We start from the raw sequence: 21,159 nt of genomic DNA, 5'->3' as shown, positions 1-21,159 counted from the left end.
TGTCCACCGGACCTGCTGTCAGGACGTCAGTTGATAACTAGCTTGATGGTACTCAACCAGGGGTGCGAGTTCGAGTTCGAATAATGGTCGTGCAAATCTTGCCTTAGTTCCCTCCACTTTCCCTCGAATTTGTCGTCGAACAAGTATGCATCCATACCAATTGGTCTACATCCAGTAGTCGTCTACGGGAATTGTGCTTAAACGGTTGACTCTCGCTTGGTAAAATGCGTGCGTTATATCCTAGAAGTCGAAGCCGTGCTCACGGAATACACTTAAATCGGTTAGATTCCCTGGCTTTGCCAGTTCAGTTAGGTCACTACGATCCTTTCTGCAAGTCGGTATCAAACTTTCGCAAGTTTTGCAAGGATCTGCTCACCAACTGTACCAGCGCACGCCGCAAAGTGTGCCAGAGCTGCTCACTTGTTCGACTGACTCCGGCATAATCCTGCAAAGCCAGAGCGCTCAGAAAATGTTCCACTGCTTCTTTGGGTGCCCCGATGTTCAAGCCTGTCAAAGGGTGAGCCAGGTCTTACATTTTCGCTGCTAGCAACGCACAGGCAACTCCAACGTTGTAAATTGCCCGGGTGTATGTCGGGCGAAGGCTTAAAGCTTCTCTGTAGGCTCCGAGGGCTTCTTCGGGTTTATTCCCGTTCGAAAGACAGGAACCCAACCGGTTCCATAACACATAGTCCTATTAACCCTTTAAAAATACTCCATTCACAAACAGCAACACTGAGCATACCTGAGGCCGTAGGGACAGGGCGCTTTCAAAGCAGTCTTTAGCACGGTCGTACTCTGTAGTGTTATAGAAAAGGACGCCCAGTGCAATCTGCACATCGGCATCGACAACACCTTGCTCATATTGTTGTCGCGCTAATGCAAGGAAGGCGTCTGTGAGGCGTTCGTGAGCGTCCCGCGTGGAATGGGAGATTAGTGCCTTGGAGAGCTCCTCGGATACAGGGAAATCGGGGAAACGGGCATGTAACCAACTTGAAAGCATGAGATAGCATGCCCTGTCATAACCTTCATTGGTATATGAAATGGCGAGGGACTGAGTAAAGCATTAACATCACCAGGAACGTCAACTTGAGTGATCTCACTTACCAACATTCCCGTGCCATTGGCACCGCTTGCTTCAGCTGCTTGCACACCTGTTTGTAATGCACGCATTGCTTGTACTTCTCTTTCATCCATACTTCTTGTTTCTCCAAGAAGAATCCACGCTTCATATCCCCCCTCTCCTCGGTCGCCTTTCTTTATCGCTGCTTCCAAAAGAAGTGCAACTTCTGATAACGACCCATTCTGTTGAAGGAGAGCCTTGGCCTCGTTCAAAAGTGATACTTCGGATGGTTGATTTAAATATTTATTCTCCTCATCTACAAGCTGTTCAATAGCTATTTGTCTGGAAGACCTGCTACTTACCAAACACGTAACTTCCTACAATCGGGTAACCGTCTTTGTCCAGTTTAAACTCAGGAATAGTGTACTCCTGAGGGCCATTTTCCCATGCATCTTGCATGGCACTGCCATAATCGTGTTCTAATTCATCTCGTTGCGCAGTCATGAGTTGATTAAACTCGCTTTCCCACTTCGCTATGTCTTCCTGCTGGAGCGGGGTGTTAGCTTGGATTTGATCCCAAACCCTGTAACAAGACTAAGGTCAGAACTATAGTTGGCTATTTATCGTTAGATAAACCAACTCTGAGACATCAAAATTCGGTTTCAAGTCACTGTCTTCCTGGCTGATGGCGTTATCATTTACTTCTACAATCTTCGAAGAGTTCTCCGAGTCTATGTGGAGTGACGCCACAGCCTGCGCGAAGGCTGCTTCAAAATCCGCTTCGCGCGCTTTCCCTTTACCGCTATCGACTGGCTGGGAGACTCGGACAAAGCTGTGGGAAAAGGAAGAGGTAGGGAAACTTTGCACATCCATTGGTATGGCATGATTGTAAGACGAGGTCCTGGGTGTCACTGAGCAGCTTTAATGATGTCACGCAGCAGCGATGTTTATAACTCTTACTATCTTGACTCTGTGGCATAGGCCGTTGGACTGAATCACCAGATGATGAAGGTTCCTGTATGCTGCCAAACTCAGCAGCCCAGGAAGCTCGCATGCTTCCTTGGCGATGTACCATCTGTGATGCATTTCTGTCCCATGCTCCATGGATGTCGAGAAGTGCTCCCTGGCCATACGAACGGGAAATATCGGGATGATAGCTAGGAGGGGGCAACATGGGAAGTGACGTCGAGCCCTGCTGACCTCCAAAGAACTGGCGCGCCATGGATACGTCATGTTCGGAGGCTTGAACGGAGGCAGTTCCTGGCAAATGCTGGAGCTACCGGTGGAAATTAGAGTTGTCCATCACTAAGACGGAAGCGGCCTTCTTACTCGCGAGGATGATGATCCAGCAACTCGGTCCTATCGCAAGGCTATTAGCTTCTATGTGGTCGAGTGTTACGGGTATACCGACCTGCTGTAAGGTTCTGTCACCTTCGGCGTGCTTAAGGACTTGTGAAAGTGGATTCGATGCCACGGCACACTCTGATCCAGACACGAGGCTTTGCAGCGACATGGTGTGAGGGCTATCGTAGAAGTGGATGTGATCTGTCTGCTGTACAGGGCCCGTGGGCACTAAGCTATGTAGCCATAGGTAATCACGTGCGTCTCATTACGGTAATTAAACAGCAGTCTGCCCGATGTCAGTCACTTCCCCATTATTTTCACGGCTCCAACAGGCTCGATGGTCACTTGCAGATAAGTCCTGTGTGTACAAATGGTGTAGAAGCGCGGGACTGCTGACGCGGCACCCATTAGACAGCAGATTCCCCCGATCATCTTCTACACGAAAACAATTTTCACTCAGCTTCTCCGCAATAATCTGGGTGGAGACCCCAGGGGAATGTGTGTCATCAAGAAACTGCCCCACCGTGTACGAGTTCATGAGTTGGAAAACGGCAAGCATGGACAGATGGTTCTTCGGGTATGCAAGGAATCGTAAGAATTCCCAGTAAGCGATTTCAAGGAGTGAAACACAGGGAAAAGTCCGCTTCACTGGGAGGCGGGGATCGTATGAGGCCAAGTGGTCAAGGGAGAGGATCAAGTGGCCGAGATCAGAACAAGATTTATGTAATAGAGCCAGATCTTCGGCAATACAGTGGGACTTTACCGTCGTAAGGTATGCCCCACGGCGAATAATGAAATCTTGCAATAGTTTGTGATAATGTAACCCGTCTTCAACGAGCTCCCGGAGACTCGTGCATGTCTCGGGCAATTCTCTCTCACCAAGGTGATCGCCTCTTGGGACCAGCGAACGCACGGTAAGTGTGGTGAGCGAGAAATGACTACTGCGAGGAATGATACTGTGCCCATAACGCAGGATGCGTGGATTGGGAAGATCCCTCAAAAGACCCTCTAGTTGATGCAATTGAGGGGAGAAGTCGAGATCCGACCAATCGAGGATGCGCAAACTGATTGACGTACTGACTAGTTCGGGTGCTAAGGAACCTTAGGTTGCGAATGAAACGATTTCAAGTTTGGGCAGATATTTGGTGACGCCTTTCAAACATTCGACACCACACCATCTAGGTCTCCCTCGAATTTGGAGTCGTTGTAGACACCGTCATCCATGGTAACGTCCAACCTTTGTGTCCACTGACTGGGAGACCGGGATCCAATGAAAATACCATGTTCCACTTGCGTACTTCTGTAGAGTGTGGCGGAGAGTTAGACCAGCACGAATGTGCACGGCACGATAAAGGTAGCACGTCGCCATGTGTTGCTACTCTCTGCAGACGACAACTTGGTTTCATTTTGTAACGAGCGCAACTTGAAGTAGTGGGCGACATTGTTCATTGTAATCTTCCGATGGAGTGCGACTTTTCATAGACTTCTGAGACAAGCGTGTAGGGAACGTGGGTCGCGAATTCGAACATGTGTTCCCATACTTCCGGAGGAAAGAAAGGAATGAGTGGCTTCCTTCTGCTGCTACTTATCTCGGGCGAGAACGTTGAGTTACATATGCAAGTTCCTATATTGTGTTGTAAGTACGCTAGGCTCAAGCGTAAACAGAAGTAAATATCTCGCCAGAGCGACTACATTAGTGTACATGCATGAAAGATGCGTTAAGAGAATAATCTCCAGCGATTACAGGGACATAAATCCAAGTTACACTTCACCACGGATTTTGCCAGAAAGCCGGCTGTGCGCCCGATTGCCGAACCAGCTCCTCGTATTCTGTTGCTCGACTGTTGGACGGCAACAAACTGTGACTACTACCTCCGATGGCTTCCCCACATTCTGGACATCTTGAAGTTTGCATAGCACCACCGCACTGGGGATTCTGGTGAGCTGTAACCTGCAGAAGACACCATTGTGACCTACATCACCAATAACAAATGTGTGTCCGTTGGGACATCTGTAGAAGTGTCCAGCGACAGCTGTAGCACCCATGGTCAGTGCGAGGGGGAGGAAGACAACAGGATAGCTTCACCAAAATTGAATGCTTTGATGATCTCCATGCGTTCCTCGAGCGACACGGGCTCATAAAATGTATCAAAACGGATGGATCTTTCAATTTTCTGCCATTCCTCGACGATGTCTCGCGCGATGCTTGTAAAGTTCTCTTCCAACCAGTTGTCTTCGTCCTGGCTGCTCATCTTCTGGCGATGTCCTTCCAGTGTTGACCACATGAATTCTTCGGAGCTCACTTGATGTTGGCGAGCACTGTCTGCAAGTTCTTCCCTAACGATTGATTCCCGGAATCGACCGGTAGATTTCCACATGAATAGGTGAAAGCGGAACTGCTCCAGCTCAACGCGCATCTGGTGCAGAGCTGTTCTTGTTACTTGTCGGCGAGCCCCGGAGTCTTTAGCGACGTTGAACGCAATTTGAGCGTCGCGGGTACAACTGTCGAAGAGAAAGTCAATATAGACCGCCCAAGATTTCGATTGACTCTTCTTGGCAAGACCGGGGTTGTGCTTGAAAGTCTCCTGTAGCCATGCTTGGATGAGATCAGTCATCGTCAAGCGGATGTTGATCGTCAACCAGAATGCCTCTACGTGGAAGCGTCTGTCCGCAAGGGGGCGCGGCTGTCCGACCTGCAACTTCGCAAGTCTCATAGCATGCACATCAGGTTGGCCAGAAATCGCGGTCTTGCCTTTGATCAACTCCAGCTCACGTTGGTAGAGTTGCGAGACTGCAGCCTCCCAGGCTTCTGCATGGGCTGAACGTGCTTCTGCGATGCCTTGCGCTTCCTTGTACGCGTACAGAAGCTCATGCATAGCCTTGCGCCAGACGACCAAGACGTTGGAACCGATGCTGTGGAGCTTGTCATTGGCGGGGGTAATGTCAGTTTGGGCTACTGGAACGTTCTTGCTTGATTTGAGTGAAGCGTCTCTGGCGCGCTTCTGAGCCTTCGACGGTTTTGCGCCGGTCGACGCGTCCTTAGCGTGGAGAACAAACGACGACGATTCTTTCGCTAAAAATGCCTTCTTTTCGGCTAACGTAAATGCCTCGACCAAGTTCTGAGTCTCCCCAAGGCGTCGAGACATCTGAGCTGCAACGTTGCGCTCCAAAATGTCGAGATCGGCGCGCTTGTACACTCGACCGTAGCGAGGTGTCCTGATGACGGAGCGGCAAGTGGGGCATGTTGGGGGTCGTGTAAACCCATCGGGAACCTTGAGTCCATTCCACTGTTCATTGCGGTTTTGACTGTAGAATTGCGTCATCCCACAGTGTCCGTCTAGCGTTTCCACCGTGAAAGTATGTCCGCAGGAGGGGATTGTTATCAACAGCTCGTCCAAAGTTCCCATATCGGGGTCAATGTCGGATAACGGGCGTTGCAGAATCAGATCCACGACTTGGTCCAGCTTATGTTCCGGGGCGCAAATTTGACAGACTTGGGCATTACATGGTTCTCCGCAGACTGAAACGTGGTATTCAAGTTTGTATCCCCAGAACCAACTGGGGAGTACTCACCGGAAGGGCACTGGTGCCCACATGCCAGGAGCTTCTTGCATCGCAGGTCACAGGGTAACCGGGCACAAACCTATGTCACAATTTATGATTGAGTCGTGTCAAACATTCCTGTACCTCTCGCACTCACCGAGCCACATGGGACGGGACAATTACGATGTGGACAGGTCCTGAAGTCTGGGAGTGAAAAATTCGTTTGGAAACCATAATATACAGGGCCTTACCAAGTACACTGCTCTTTGCACGGAGCGCACGGATCTGAGCAAGGGAGTTTACACCTCGCGTGTGCGCATGCCTGCCGACACGGATCCATGCATCGTCTCGTATGCTCATGGTTTCCGGAGCATGCCTCTTGACAAATGTGCTCGCAGTAGAGGCTTTTCTGACAAGGGTGGATACGATGGTTTTGCCTTCTAATATGTCCTGCCTCCTCGAACTGCGGGTCATTTCTACGTTGGCACTCATAACAAGGTGCATTGCACATCTTGCTGCAGCACGACATTAATTCACCGCATCGTGCTTCGCACCGATGGTCTTCAGCATCCTGGGAGCACTCCATAGGTACGCTGTGCTCGCAATGGGGCAGTTGCTTCTCCAATACATAGTTGCAATATACACTGTCCAGGGTGTCAAGCTGATGGCTGGAATGCAATGCGACTCGTCATGGAAATTAATTTCACAAAGCGGAGGCCACACACCAAGGAACGGATGCCTTGATATGCCCACACGGAAGGCGTACGTTGGGAACGGGAAAATTGCAATCTCCACAAGGAGCACTGCAAACCTTGCGGCATGGGTGGTCCCGGTGGCAAAGGCGTCGACATGGCCTGTCGCAGATAACGGACACATGGTTTGAATCATCGGGGTGGCACTGAAACAAGTAGTATGCAGTAACCTGTATCTAACTAAAAGCTTGAAGCACTAACCTTGAATGGACAGAGGTGGCCACATTTCAAATGTGTATCGCACGGCTCTAGACATCCACCTGCGAAATCGTGAAATACAAACCGCAAAAATACGGATACAACACCCACCATCTGGCGCAATCTGAGGTAGCTGTCCGGGCTGCGAGACATGATGCACTTTGGTTGGATGACGGAAACAAGCAATGGGTAACGTGCGTCCTAGGGAATCGTTCGCTTGCAGCTCCTCGATAATGGATTTCCACATCTCGCTCCGGCTAGAGAGATTGTCGGCATTTCCAAAGATATAAAGCCCCTCACGAGCTCTGGATAGAGCCACTGCATAGACGGGCCTCAATGGTTGTCCGAATCTCATCCCTATATTCACTCACCATTGGTTCTATTATCAGACTGTGTGCAACATAATGTAAGACTAGGCGGTTTTAGAAGCACAGAAGGTCACCTTCAAAAACCCTATGTTCGGCCGCGTACTGTAGTTCCACCCTAGTTCATTTTCATCTTCAAGACTGCCAGAGTTTCTGACGAGCGAGAGGATAATGATCTTCCTCGAGGTCAAAAATACTGCCCACTAGAAAGTAGGGGGCACGTTACCTTTCCTTCTTCGCCCTGGTAATTATCGACAGTACGCAGCTTGACCTGTAAAAAAGTCAGCAATCGCGTAAGAGACATTCATCCACCAGTCTTACCCGCTTTGTTACTTGGAGGTGGTCGATGGTGGTGGCTTCGTCATCAGAGTCAATCTCAGCCTCTCGGTCAGCAAGCTCTGCCTGATCACGTTCATCAATCACGGTGACGACATCTCCCGCCAATGCGTCTCGAAGTCGGGCCAGTTGTCCCAGGTATGCACACAGGACCACGATATCGCCATCACCGGAGTAGCAACCTTGTCTGGGGGTGGAAAATGTTAAGCACGAAAGGAGTGTCAAGCTGAAGCAGGACCTGACCTGAGCAAATAGAGAACCAAATCGCGGATCATTTCCACCTCGTGTTGTCTATGTCAATCTCCGAGCACTGCAGTTGATTGTAGCCTTACCTCATATACGTTATATTTGCTGGCAGTGTCATCTCCTCCCCCGTTCTCTCTATGGCTGTGGGTGACGAAGTACAAATTCTTTGCCATTCCACGGACATCGGGGTATTTGAGCACAAGGTCGTGATCCTGTAGCCCAGGATACAATGTGTTCCTAAACATTGCAACACAAGTTAGGGGTTAAAAGATGGAACAAAAACTCAGACAAACCTGATCAAACTAGAGATGGATGGTCTCATACGACGTTGCACATCCAACCGAGACATTGGTAGACCAGAGGTGGACAGGCGTTCCATCAGCGACATGTCAAATTTGAAGAGTTCCCTTCCACGCCCGCTATCTACAGAAAGGGCTGGAGAAAAAAGTCAAGACAACTTCAAGGGATACGGCAGGTGCAAACACACAGAAATTGTTCAATGTAGGTCGGAGCTGAAGCGGGTCGCCAATCAGAATCAGATGCTCTACTGATGGTACCAGGCTGCCAAGGACGTGTGCTTCCAGAACTTGACCAGCTTCCTCAACAAGTAGAACACGCGGACTCAGCGCCTAGTACAATGTTCATCATTCAGATTAGGTCACGGCGAGATTTGCAAAAGCGCACTTTCAAAAGAGCGGCAAGCTTGGCAGCGCCTTGGGGACAATTAGTTGAAGCACCGAGCAAATCAATCGGCATCCAACAGACACACCCGTAGTAGTGCAGCCGATGATATCCACATTTCCTAGTAATTTGCACCGTACCTGAAACAAAGTCAGCGAGGTAACAGCGAGTAGGAGGCACCGTACAGCATCCTTTGCTTCGTTGTACTCGCGTAACTTGTTGGAATGCATATCACGTAGCCGCTCAAACTCGCCGAGTTGATTCTGGTGCCTCTGCGCTCGGGTTTCCGCGACCCAGAACTTGTGCAAGCGTTCGCGTTCTACAACACTCATCTCCCAGACATCCCAGTGTCCCAATAGGTCCGCAAGGCCACGGTCGCTATGCGGAATACATGGAATATCCCCTTCGCCCAGGGCATTAAAATAACCCAGCGGGTCCCGTATGTATGTTTCTAAGGATGGACTTGATGACGGCGACATGTCCGGTGATTCAGGCGGCGGAAGCTCAATCTCGTCCTCGTCCTCGTCCTTGCCCTCATCTTTGTCCTCATCCTCGCCTTCTTCATCCGACATCAACATCCAGCATTTCTCTATCTCAAGGCTTTCGACGGAAATAGAGCTGTCATCATCGTCATCATCAGTGTCGGTATGGTAGGCGACGTCGTCCGAACTGTTGCTATTCAAGGCATCGGCATCGACCGAATTCAGCGTCTGGAAGTAGTTCGCCCTCGAAGGGCCGGCCACAACAGGGCTCTCGGGGGGCCGATGAGAGCTATCGACCAGTTGCAGGAACTGGATGTCACCGGCCTTCCGCCAATAGGCATACGGGGACGTGTCTTGAATTACTGCGCGACCACCGCGACCTTGGATTTGCCACGGCCCACCAGAATCATCATCACAAAGTTCTTTCGCAAAGTTGATCCATGGCGGTGGCGAGCAGAGGGACGCATGGTGCTCGGGGTAATATAACCTGATGTACTGTGTGACCTCGGAGGAATCTGACTCCAAATCAGCTTTAAGTATGTTGTCCATCAGTCCCTTGATCTGCTCCTGTATGCCCTTTAATTCGCGGTGACTTTGCGATACACCCCTGTCGAGGCGGGATTGGCCAGCGGTCCTCTCTCGAATTTCGATAGAATACTGGGATATCCTCTCGTCAGACGAGCGAGAGCCGAGGCGAACAATATCACTAGTAATTCCTGCATCCAGGACAGAGGTAAGCATGTGGTCAAGTGCATGGTTGGTGAATGCAATCATGAGTATGGGTCTGATCTTATTTTCGACAAGGACTCGCAGGAGTTCGACTCCTGTGTAACTCTGAAGGAACAACGTGAGGGTAGCGGCACACGTAGCTGGGGTGACTTCACCTTTCCCGTACCCGGTGGCCTGGACATCGATTCGTGTTGGTGTCACAATCGCGAGGGAAGAATGGTTGATAAACTCACCCCTGGATGAGTGCCAATTGCCTAGTAAGCGCATCAATAATGGCATCCACCTGACTTGGATCAAGTCGACTTTGGTCACGGAGAACGGCCCGCGCATACTCGATGGAGTCTGCACTGTTGACGTTCAGTTTCAGATCGTCGACCTGGGCCACATCTGGGAATAATGACGCAAGTTGGAAGGCAAAATCCGGGAAACGTGCATATTCCGGCGGATCGATGAAACACCGTCTGAGGAACATTGGAGGCCTGAAAACCAGATATTTAGAAAGAGGAATGGTCTCTGGCTCCACCTTGAGAGCTTCTAGGAAAGGACGGATGGCTTCAAACATTACTGGCGACTCCACCAGCATCTTCACACCACCAGACGCAGATCGTCGACTTTCCAAACTTTGCAATATTTTGAGTTCCACCGAGGAATCGAAAAAGACAATACGGAGCTTCACACGATCCGGGTCAGTGCGAACATGATCAGTAAGCTCCTTGATAGAGCTTGCCACCACACCAAGATGAACCGAGACAGTCTTGGTCGGGGTATCCTCCCATACGAGAGCGATAAGACCACCTTGGGGAAGTCTTTTCCCGCTCATTCCTTGCCAAAATGTTACTCGCGCACCCTGCTGTCGGGAGCTTGCACGACCCGGGGGTGCATGTACGGTGAGGCTCACAGACAACCCCCGGTGATCCGGAACCACAGACAAGAAATTGGCGTCGGCATATACGTTGAACATGATCGAACTACGGCTGTCGATGTGGCCGACATATTTCCCGCCGTTCTTCTGAAGAACAGTGTGAAGCTGAGTTCTCGAACGGTTTGGAAACTTTAAATCGGCGTAGACGAGTTGTACGGCCCTTCGCAACGGAGCACTAAGAGGACCCAGTCAATGGTAAGTGAGATACCATTGCAATGAGACGTACGTAAGCTCCTCCCTCAACAGACGGAACTGGACATCCAAGAGACGTTCCATAGAGTCCGCTGATGCAGGATGGGGGGCGTCGTATAGAGTGGCCGGGAGAAATGGCTCAATTGGACACATGAGCTCCTCGTGTGTAGGAGCTATACGTATGTCATATATGTCCATGTGGTCGTTGTCGTGTCGAGGACCCTCTTGGCGCAACTCTCCAGGAGGGTCATAGCTACCTCGCAATGCAGCAACTAGACCCTCGTTGGCATGGACAGTGGGCCGAACAGTTGGCTTGACCTTGTAGGAGTTTGTCTGTTTGTCCAACTCTCGATCTACGATCGCCTTGAGACTGTCCACCCTCTCCCTGAGCAAGTTTATCAAAAGATCTATCACACGCGGTTCCATGCCTTGGAAAGGATCATCAAAAGCAGGTGGTGATGCGCGGACACCTTCACTCCACTGTCCGAACCATGTATGGAGGTTCGTAACAAGAGGTGCCAATCGAGGATAGGTGAGAACAGCATTCTTGAAACGGACAAGGCATCTAATCGTGACAAGTGAGCTACGGCTTATTGGACACATGAAGACATAGCAACTTACTCATAGAGTACTCCAGCTAGCGATTGTAAGGTTCTTAACCCGATGTCTTTGCAGATCGTCCCACTTGCAAGAGAATCCATAAACGAACGAGAGGTCATTATACCTGAGAGACTGCCTTCGATTGCGTCGGCGAGACTTGGTAGGTTTTGAAGCACTGCGGTGAACAACGCACTGCACCACCCATATGAGTACGAGATCCGAACGGACCCAAGACGTAAGGAAAACATACTTAGCTCTAGAGACCATGGTGCTCTTGACAACAAAGTCCGAAGACAGATACTGTCCCAAATCACGGTGAAATGTATTTGAGAAAAAATAAGGGAGAAGCATACTTCGAGAAGAGGCACTATGCCCCTTTGGAATGACAATACGTCACGACTTGAACCAGCGCCAGAGGATACTTGAGGCCAACGAACAATATCAATGATACGGAGAAGACCATTTTGCTGTAGCACCATTAACAAAGAGCTAGAGTGTAGGAGCCGGTACTGACCGAAGAGATACTATTCAAGAGAAGCTATAGACAAGATAAAAGAAGTATAACCAAGGTGAGTGGTTAAAAAAAAAGGGTAGATATGTTACCTGACCGTCCTCTGGAGTCTATCGCAGTACGGTGAGACTGGTATGTCACCGGAAGTGCTAACTACTTACCCATTTGTTGTTGGAAGGGTTTGCACTCTTGAGGGGGGTCAAAAAAGTGTATACATGGAAGGTTGCTTGAAATCTGTAATTATCGAAGAGAAACCTCTGAAGCAAGTTGTGAGCTTCAACTGGAGACAAGGAGTTCGATGTGTTTTGGGAAAGAAATCCTTCCGCGCGGCCTCCGTTCATCCGGGACAAGCCTTGTTCTGTCAAGAAAGGCGCCAGGCGATCTCTTAGCGGGGAGGAATTCGTAGCGTCAGAAGAGTGGGCATTAGGAGAGGATGCCTGCGGAGCCTGGACATGTCTATAGTGACATTCAAATTCTCTGTTGCATCTGCCTAATTCCCAGTAAAAGCGACAGTAACCCCTTGGAGGGGAAGGAAAAGTGGAAGGGGAACGAGGAGTAGCTGAAGGTGAACGAAGAGTAGCCGCCGAAGAACGAGGAGTGGATGGTGCAGTACCCGGAGCAGGAGTCGGACTGCCTCCGTTCCTGCGGATATGGGAAAAGTTACAATCGTCTCCTCGACGACAGCCGCCCGGAGAGTTGAAGAAACGACAAGGTTGGCGGTGGGCCATGCTGGTACAAAGAACCCATCCATTGCCACTCCCAAGTATCCTTAAATACCTCAAAAGGGGACGGGAGTGATTAGCTTTGATGATCGAATCACGTGGGAGGGTCACTTCCTTCTTCTCGTCATCATTCCATCGTTGAAGATGCTGCGTGTGGCCGTTCTAGCCAGGTCGTTTGCAAGGAGCTACGCCACGGCAGCATCACCCCATGCTCTTGTTTTCTTAGAGCATAACAAGGGCCAACTCGACTCTGGTTCCCTCTCAGCCCTCACTGCTGCCTCTCAATTGGGCGGTAGGGTCTCAGGTCTGATTGTGGGCGCACCTGAGGAATTGCCAACCGTTCTAGAGCAAGCCAAGAAGTACCCCACATCTTCTATAGCCCCCTTCTCGCCATCTCACACCCCCTTTCCAGGGTCACAGGTCTGGATACCGTGCTACACTCTGCATCTTCGCAGTACACCACGCTTTTGCCTGAAGTCGTCACACCCTTGTTCGTGAAGTTGTTATCAACACAGTCACCTTTCACGCACGTTGTTTCTGCCCACTCCTCATCTGCCAAATCCATCCTACCTCGTGTGGCTGCTAAGCTAGATCTACCGGCTGTCTCCGATATCACGTCCGTACAGCATGACTCTTCCTCCAATAGCACCACATTCACCCGTCCAATCTACGCTGGGAACGCAATCTCAACCGTCCGGGCATCAGATTCCATCCCCATCAAGTTCTTCACGGTTCGATCCACTGCGTTCTCTGCTGCGGCCGTGGGCGATGCAGAAGCTGAAACTGAAAGCATCGACGCCGTGCACGTCTCCAACCCACCCACAGAACACGTCAGCACTTCCCTAACTAAATCGGATAGACCTGATTTGGGCGTGGCTTCTCGCGTTGTTTCTGGGGGACGTGCTCTCAAGAACGCTGAAACTTTCAAAGCGACCTTGTTCCCACTCGCTGATGCTTTGGGCGCAGCCGTGGGTGCCTCGCGGGCAGCTGTAGATGCTGGTTATGCTGATAACTCCCTTCAAGTTGGACAAACTGGCAAAATAGTCGCTCCAGAATTGTATATGGCCATCGGCATATCCGGGGCCATTCAGCATCTTGCTGGCATGAAGGACTCTAAACTCATCGTTGCCGTCAATAAGGTAACTTCAACTATTTCAATCTCAATGCCGTTGCATCCTCACCTCTTGCACAGGATCCGGATGCCCCCATCTTCCAGGTGGCTGATGTCGGTCTCGTCGCAGACCTTTATGAGGCCGTGCCGGAGATGGTAGAGAAACTGAAATAGTGTAATCCCCTAGCCCAGAAGACCGCGTCAGCTTGCAGTCACACCCTCTAGCTACTTATATCTTTGGCATATGTCGTAGATAAGACGGCACCTTGATAACAACAGAAAATATTTTTTTCATGGTGCTAGTTGCAAACTGTAGCTAAACGGGCCCCCGAATCCGATGAGATCCAAAGGGTTTGAAAGCGGGTGCCTGCAGTAGAGTTGAAACAATATGAACTGCACCTTTGAGTTGTTGATTTCCGTTCCTAATCAAAGGGGCAGAGATATAGATCAAAATAACCTGATTGCAATGCGAAAAGTGCAGTCATTGACAAGATATCGCCATACAAAGTGACCACTTTTGGCCTGAAATACAGGGGAATCTAGGGGGATGCCAACTCGTGAGGGCATATCTTGCCATTTCTTTTTGCATTACAATCAGGTCATCTGGGTTTATGTCCATGCCCTTTGATTAGGAACAGAAGTTAAGATTCAAAGGTGCCGTTCACATTGTTTCAGCTATACTGCAGGTACCTCACCTCACCTCACCTTCAAACCTCTTAGATCTTATTTGGGGCCCATTCAGTACAGTTTGCACTGGCATCATGAAAAAAAATAATGTGGATACACACCAAAAGGGGGGCACAATGAGAGGACAATGAAATCCATGAATAATCATGTCGTCCAAAGCTATTAATCAATATCCTCTACTCTACGACACCCGAATCGGTTATTTGTACCCTGGCTCGGGGTTGCCCACTCCTCGTGCCCTGTGCTTCGATTGCTTTGACGACTTCCATGCCCTCGACTACCTCTCCAAAGACGACGTGCTTATCGTTTAACCAAGACGTGACAACAGTTGTAATAAAGAACTGTCGTGAGTGTGAGTAAAACAGCACGCTGGTACCGAATGCCTGAGGCATGTTGCTGCAGAAAGCAGTGCTTACCTGTGATCCATTAGTATTTGGGCCGGCATTAGCCATGGACAAGAGTCCCGGCTTGTCATGTTTGTGGATGAAATTCTCATCTAAATGTATGAACCCGAGGAAGAAAAGCGGGCCATGGAGCACTAGGTCAGTCACTCTAGAAGAAGAGAGTAAACGGGAGGTGGAAAATATAGATACGCACCCGGGAATCGCTCGCCGTATATCGATAATCCGCCTGTACCATTGTGTCGCGTGAAATCACCGCCTTGGATCATGAACTGATAGAGATTTGTTATATGAGTCTACCTATCGGACCCCGAGCCATGGACAGACCTCAGGAATGATCCTATGGAACGTGCTTCCCTTGTAACCTATTGGCTGCTTGCCCTCTTGTTTAAAGCCAGCAGCCAACTCCCGGAAATTACGTGCGGTCTTTGGCACGGCATCATCATAGAGCTTGAACACTATGCGTCCGAGAGGTTTGGGTCCCACTGAAACGTCAAACTAGTGCGAGTGGTTGGTGACATATACGTTCCAATAATATCAGAAGACATACGAAGACGTTGCTGCTTGTTCGTGCAGTGAGCAACAGGAAGGAAGTCACAAAGCATTCAACTTACCTGGACTTGGACGCAGCAGACATGAAGCGGCGAAAGACCGTTGACATTTTGAACCGTAAGCAAGATGAACGAAAAGAGAATGAAAATTTTGAAGACGCGCTTGAGCGTCGACTTTGTGAATAAAAAAACGACGAAAACAAAAAAAGAAGCTCTCTGGCGGGGAGTCGAACCCCGCTCTCCCGCGTACCGCTTACATAAGTGACAGGCGGGTGTACTAACCGATATACTACCAGAGACAATAATCATGCTCTACAGTTGCCTAATAGTACAGCACCGCTCTCTACACCGGACGCGGCGGCGTGTATGTATGACGACTCCACATACGCGCCAGCCTCCACCAGATGGATTTCTATCGGCCTATCACGGACTACAAGCTCACAGGCAGGGTCCTCATCGTCGTAGGCATTTGAGTCATCTGGCGGTATTGCCGACCCTCACAATCCAGATTAGCCCATCGTTTCTGTCGCCAATGTCGCACAGTTAACGGTTGATCTAATCACTACAACGTTCGGGTTACAGCGCGTTGGCGTGCTCGATCCTAAATATCATGTACCTGTCGCAGGTGCACGCGAGGATGGCGCTCCGGGCATAACGATGCCTCTCGAACGTACGTCTATGCGTGCACTCACATTGTACCTGACCTTATCCTCGCAGTGTTCGGCAGCAACAGTAGTAGCGTCGCAGTGATTCAACAGCGATCGCCGGTACTAGCAGTGCGTGGATGACTATCATCACCGCCGATTTCTGTTCACCCATAAGACAGCTTTTCAAGCAAGATTTCACCGATACTCTACTGGAATTCATCCGTACGTCATGCGTATCAGCGGTGATCTTCCTGGCAGGCGTAGATATGTCCAATAGAACGGATACTCAGATGCTGTAAGTGCCCGACCCTTTCAGCGCATTAGCATGTGGTCGACCAGCGAACAGAACACCAACCACGTATATACGTCCCGCATCGTCGCCAGCTGTGACGTCGGTGCCCCTATCATCCTTGGCAGATTTGCCTATACCTGCCTACTTCTCCCAAAGCGACGATCCGCGCAGCATCCCTTTCATCCCGGGTGGCGGCCTCACGCGCCGAATAGTCTCGTCTATCCCTACCTCGTGGCAGATACCAACCGTTTGTTTTCTACAATATGTCATGGAGGGAGATAACAGATATGATGCACAAATCTTAGCAAATGTCACTGCAAAGGTGCTCAATTGCACCGTCAGCGGCTGGAAGCAGCCTACAACATGGGGTCATGGCCTGTTTGGGACCCCCCACGATAGTACATTGTATGGCTAAAAGGATGTCATGTAATTTCGAAAACTAGGAACGTTAGCTACATATATGTTATCGTTTCCCTGCGATTCCAATGCGGTCTCGACCCTTCTTTTTTGCGGCTTGTCGCAGCGGGAGGTAGGCGTAAGGCTCCAACTTCCCTTTCTTCACGTCGCCACCAGCTTTCTGGATGGCAATGAGTGGAGAGATCGAAACAATCTAGTAGACACGCACCTTCGCTTTGAACTCGTGCCCAAGTTTGATCTCTGACCGTCGCTTGTTTTTCTTCGAGTTTTCTACCGTATCGTCCGCCATCTCCACGTCACCATCTCCGTCACCATTTTCGCGCCGTCGTTTCCTGGTATCCTTGTTGAACCTGACACGCCCTTTGGCATCTCGAGTGAACCCGTCAGCAGAGGTGATACTCTCTTTATATGCACCTCCTGCTGCGTGTTCTGCAGCTTTGCGAGCACTAACTTCAATATCTGAATCTGACTCCTCAGCCGGTATGACAATTTTCCCAGATTCGGAATCGACACTGAAATGGTTAGCATCCGTTCCAGGCTTCCGTCTCCGGTTCCCTGGCGCATCTGACCGAAAAGTCCAAAACTCAAACCACCCAATCCAAAACCAAAAACTCACTTGCCACTCGAGACGCGACACCTTCCAGTAGATCCATCGGCTCGTCGTCATCAGTCCGCAATCGAACGCCATACTCGCTCTTTGTCTTCGCCACAGTAGGACGGTCCACTTGCGATTCGTCATCGGTGTCTTCGTATTCGCTCTCACTGCCGTACAGCACGTCCTCGAAAGCATCTCCTGTAGTCACCTTCCCCGAAGGTGCCTACCCGAGATTCAGTCGATACCAAGGAATAGTTGACAGCAACTCACTTCTTCATTATCGTCATCATCTTGTGCACGAGTTTTCTTGCGCTTTGCCCTCTCCTTCCTTTTCTTGATATTGACGAGTACCTTGGCGGCTTCTTCTTTTCCTGCGGCCGAGTAGACATCTTCCCAACCGAACCTCCTGATCATGCGCTCGAAAATATGACGGACTTTTGTTTTGAAGTGATTTTTGTGGTCATGTGACCATGCCAGGAGTGCCGGCACCAATTCGGTGAGATGAGGCCTTAGAATATCAGAAGAGAGTGTATGAATGGCAAGTTTTATATATCCAAGGGTGGACTTGACAATCTCGCGATTGGCCGACGACAAAAAGACCAATAAGGTGGTAAAGATGTTAGACTGGACGTTCGAGTCGATAATATCTATTGAACAACCGTGGTAGTGTGTTCAACACACTTGATCATGGCCACGTTACCTTTGAACTCGTAGACAAGTCGAGAAATTGCCGTTATGCTAGCGCTAATCATGTGTGGACTTGCCCCCGCCAGGCCAGCAGCGACCATGGTAATGTATTCATTGATGGATGCTTGAACTGCCGAAAGCGTTAAAGAATTCCCTTGATCTGCAAGTGTAGACTACCTACCTTCAGTGGCCCCTTCATCCATTTCATCAAGCATCTGCCTCTTCACCACACCCCCTTCAGACATCTTCTTGCCCATGGCGACCACCAGGTCGAACGCGGCCGAACGGGCCTTTTCGGAGGGTTCTTTCGTGCCCAGTACAGCCTCTGGAATAACAGAGGCAATAACGTGCATAGAAGAAGTCGGAATCCCAGGTACGAGAAGCGATAATAGCACGATTCGGTCCCTTTTCGCAGCAGGAGACAACCCAGTCATGAACGAGTCGAGTTGCCGAAGAGTACCCAGCACATCAACTTGTAGCTTTCCGCTGGCAACCGACTTTCCCAGGAGTTTGTAGCCACGCTTCTGCACACCATTGTCCCTGCAGGCCAGCACATCTTCCGTCAAGCAGAAGCAGAAAAGCGAGTTGATATCAGATGTATCAAGGAAGGGTAGAAGGAGTATGAGGAGGTCTTGCATCATGATTGTCGTAGCTGCGTTTTGCCGGACATCGGGGGCGCTGACAAACCTTTGTAGGTTTTGTTTAAACAACTCGGCCACTTTAAGGTATGCTTTCGAGATTTCCCGAGGGTCTGCAATATGTGCCCAGACGCTAATGACATCTCCTACAACTCCACGAGTGTCGCTGGCTACACTGCTGAATACGTTGAACAATACTGCGAACCAGCTTTCAACTTGAGACTTCAAGAATGCGATGTTCTCGGCGGCCTCTTCGTGGGTGATGCATCCTGTGAGCGTCAAGTGCTTAGAAGGTTCGTTCACGTCAGAGGGGTCTTTGGACACGACGGCGAGATTGGATTCCACCAACACCTTGAGTCCTCTGAGGACCAGCACTCGAAGCTCCGGTTGATTGTATAAGATCTGAGACAAAATTTGCGAGAACCCTGGTGTAAGTGCCTGAGCATGCAGATTAAAACTTCATCATGAATGCGAAGTGAAAGATAATTACACTTTTTACGTCAGGGGATGCGTGGCAGTATCCAGCGAAACCGGCCCACACCTGTGAGACAAGGACACTCCATACCTTCGCCTCAGCCTGCCTGCCCCCTGCCTCAGCCTTTTTCTCAAGGTTGAACATCCTTTCACTCAGGGGTACAAAGTAGGACAAAAAGTGACTCAAAGGCGATGGATGGGGCTGGGAGACCATTGGAAGGAGGAAGGCACGCGGTTCGCGACCAGCTTGACTATGGTGCTGATCAGGTTCATTTTACTCATCAAGCCAGAGAGCATACTTACCGATCCTCTGGCTCAAGGTTCAGTGGAAGAGATTTCAGAAGCACAGCAGGGCCAACTACTCTCATTGCGGTTGAAATAACGGTATCTGCAGCTTCCTTGTGCTCGAAATTTTTCTGTACCCTCAAGTCGGCGACCTTCTCTACAAGTGGCATGAGGAGGATCTCGGCAGCCGTAGTGGGTTTCCGAGGCTGAATCCTCAAGGCTAAATTTATTATAAGAGACGAAATAACGCTGAGCAATTCCGGAATAGCTTGCGCGTGCGCCAAGGAATCCAGTGCTTGTGATGTCTGCGCAATAACGATGCGAAGGTCTGATTTCCCATCATCAGGTTTGTTGACAGCAGCCTGTGCCATCGGAAGAGTAATACATTGCGCAAGGAATGCGAGGGACTCTGCGGCAGCTTTCCGAGTCTGCGTTTGAGAGGATTCGATAAATGCCCAGATCGCCTTCCACGCGTTGAGGAACTCAGCGGCACATCCTTCCGCATCAGCGGAGCAATACGTCAGCATGGTCCGCCCGAGCGCACGAATCCACGATGGTGCCACGGTTACATCTGACTTTGGAGGGCGAGATGCGAGGATTGCGGCGAGTACTGCAGGTATTTGTTGGGTACCGCCTTGTGTACCAGAATTGAGAGAAGCAGAGAAAAGATCCGAAAGAATAGCATATGAAGACTGTGATAGGTACGGGTTTCCTAGCCTAGGAAGGGCGAGGAGTACGGATATGATTGGGGGAATAGCCTAAGTGCAAAGGTCAGATGTAATTTGAGTGATTGGAGTGGTGCTCACTTCTGGTGGGAGGTTAGGTAGCACGGGTCGTAAAAGGGCAAGCAGATGTATGGCTACATCTGCAGAGTCGGAACTTCTACCATCAAGTTTTGATTTCGAAAGGACGCCGGTGCTAGCTTGCTGAAGTGAAGTATGCAGCCATTCGGCGACACGCTGGGCATACGGGTGACGCGAGAGTGGACTGGGTGGATTTGATAGTACATCACTGATGAGGTCTATGGCCCTCTTTCGTACCTTCGGTCGAGAATCAAGGCATAGCTGCAGTACGGTTGCGAATGATTGTCGAACACTGGGAACATCCAGCTGGGAGCGATCAAGGAAGCAAAAAATTGCATTGTATAGTGACATCTGCGACCTCAGGGATGGTGCATGTGCATTGAGAGAGGGAAATAGTGGGGCAGTCAGTGACAAGAGTGTGTTAAGATGAGTCTGCATGACTGCAGGGGTAACGAAAGGAGATATAAGGCCGAGCAAGTAGAGCTCTGCGGGTAGCATGTCGCCGTCCCCAAGCGAAGTCTCCTTCTTTCGTATGGTTTCATCGAGGGTCGTTATCAGCGCAGCGAAATATGCGGTGGGTGTCCGATCGGCACCCTTGTCCCTGAACGTTGATTCCAAAGCCTGCAGCAGGTCCGCAGGCGTCTTTTGATGTGCAATAGGAGATCTGGTATGAGGCCGTATTTTGGCCAAAGCGTCCTCCATCACCACCACGATTCTGTGATACTCTTCCTCCTGCCAGGTGCAGCAAGGAAACAGCCAGGCAAAATTGTGCTGACATAATACCTTAATTTCCCCGTTTGGGTATGTCGAGATGTTTCGTCAGGGGGCCGACCACGTTCGTAATAAGCCGAGTCGGAAATTTACCAGTATATAATAACTATTGTGTGT

The 21,159-nt window shown here is 50.1% G+C and overlaps 6 protein-coding genes and 1 non-coding gene across 7 annotated transcripts; 2 read left to right on the top strand and 5 right to left on the bottom strand.

The window, feature by feature from the left end:
* Nucleotides 1-131: 131 nt before the first annotated feature.
* On the bottom strand, nt 132-2,647 carry F5J12DRAFT_798957 (TPR-like protein). Its single transcript, XM_051744253.1, has 10 exons — nt 2,472-2,647; nt 2,390-2,419; nt 2,021-2,336; nt 1,701-1,971; nt 1,423-1,643; nt 1,105-1,376; nt 743-1,051; nt 556-691; nt 377-507; nt 132-324 (listed from the first exon to the last, which is right to left on the bottom strand). The coding sequence occupies exons 1-10, from the start codon at nt 2,571-2,573 to the stop codon at nt 241-243; spliced, it is 1,872 nt and encodes a 623-aa protein (XP_051605143.1). The 5' UTR covers nt 2,574-2,647; the 3' UTR covers nt 132-240.
* A 1,363-nt stretch (nt 2,648-4,010) lies between these two features.
* On the bottom strand, nt 4,011-12,759 carry F5J12DRAFT_798948 (uncharacterized protein). The gene is made up of 29 exons (XM_051744252.1): nt 12,123-12,759; nt 12,054-12,071; nt 11,965-11,988; nt 11,804-11,917; nt 11,701-11,750; nt 11,472-11,642; nt 10,885-11,415; nt 9,970-10,833; nt 9,892-9,910; nt 8,711-9,841; nt 8,614-8,665; nt 8,529-8,557; nt 8,332-8,473; nt 8,138-8,279; nt 7,931-8,081; nt 7,842-7,879; nt 7,584-7,785; nt 7,489-7,533; nt 7,340-7,438; nt 7,269-7,287; nt 7,009-7,215; nt 6,901-6,959; nt 6,673-6,845; nt 6,199-6,615; nt 6,105-6,144; nt 5,978-6,047; nt 4,491-5,924; nt 4,382-4,437; nt 4,011-4,331 (listed from the first exon to the last, which is right to left on the bottom strand). The coding sequence occupies exons 1-29, from the start codon at nt 12,687-12,689 to the stop codon at nt 4,173-4,175; spliced, it is 7,023 nt and encodes a 2,340-aa protein (XP_051605142.1). The 5' UTR covers nt 12,690-12,759; the 3' UTR covers nt 4,011-4,172.
* Nucleotides 12,760-14,090, top strand: F5J12DRAFT_735468 (DHS-like NAD/FAD-binding domain-containing protein). The gene is made up of 3 exons (XM_051741989.1): nt 12,760-13,042; nt 13,096-13,822; nt 13,876-14,090. The coding sequence occupies exons 1-3, from the start codon at nt 12,828-12,830 to the stop codon at nt 13,966-13,968; spliced, it is 1,035 nt and encodes a 344-aa protein (XP_051605141.1). The 5' UTR covers nt 12,760-12,827; the 3' UTR covers nt 13,969-14,090.
* A 179-nt stretch (nt 14,091-14,269) lies between these two features.
* On the bottom strand, nt 14,270-15,625 carry F5J12DRAFT_798939 (cyclophilin-like domain-containing protein). The gene is made up of 7 exons (XM_051744251.1): nt 15,497-15,625; nt 15,433-15,442; nt 15,210-15,380; nt 15,079-15,154; nt 14,898-14,977; nt 14,515-14,822; nt 14,270-14,448 (listed from the first exon to the last, which is right to left on the bottom strand). The coding sequence occupies exons 1-6, from the start codon at nt 15,541-15,543 to the stop codon at nt 14,658-14,660; spliced, it is 549 nt and encodes a 182-aa protein (XP_051605140.1). The 5' UTR covers nt 15,544-15,625; the 3' UTR covers nt 14,270-14,448; nt 14,515-14,657.
* A 20-nt stretch (nt 15,626-15,645) lies between these two features.
* On the bottom strand, nt 15,646-15,732 carry F5J12DRAFT_t20. The gene has a single exon. It is a non-coding gene; the product is annotated as a tRNA-Asp (tRNA).
* A 64-nt stretch (nt 15,733-15,796) lies between these two features.
* On the top strand, nt 15,797-16,951 carry F5J12DRAFT_199060 (PAC2 family-domain-containing protein). The gene is made up of 5 exons (XM_051738376.1): nt 15,797-15,894; nt 15,947-16,103; nt 16,151-16,209; nt 16,260-16,375; nt 16,427-16,951. The coding sequence occupies exons 1-5, from the start codon at nt 15,838-15,840 to the stop codon at nt 16,785-16,787; spliced, it is 750 nt and encodes a 249-aa protein (XP_051605139.1). The 5' UTR covers nt 15,797-15,837; the 3' UTR covers nt 16,788-16,951.
* On the bottom strand, nt 16,745-21,094 carry F5J12DRAFT_199066 (armadillo-type protein). Its single transcript, XM_051738377.1, has 9 exons — nt 20,275-21,094; nt 19,487-20,226; nt 19,200-19,434; nt 18,253-19,147; nt 18,085-18,201; nt 17,655-18,031; nt 17,406-17,607; nt 16,998-17,353; nt 16,745-16,949 (listed from the first exon to the last, which is right to left on the bottom strand). The coding sequence occupies exons 1-9, from the start codon at nt 20,971-20,973 to the stop codon at nt 16,836-16,838; spliced, it is 3,735 nt and encodes a 1,244-aa protein (XP_051605138.1). The 5' UTR covers nt 20,974-21,094; the 3' UTR covers nt 16,745-16,835.
* Between the last annotated feature and the right edge of the window lie 65 nt (nt 21,095-21,159).

The sequence above is a fragment of the Pisolithus orientalis genome, assembly GCF_024613125.1.
Source record: "Pisolithus orientalis strain OTSU chromosome Unknown F5J12scaffold_2, whole genome shotgun sequence".
Taxonomy (NCBI): Eukaryota; Fungi; Basidiomycota; class Agaricomycetes; order Boletales; family Pisolithaceae; genus Pisolithus; species Pisolithus orientalis.
This window is presented reverse-complemented; position numbering and strand designations above follow the sequence as displayed.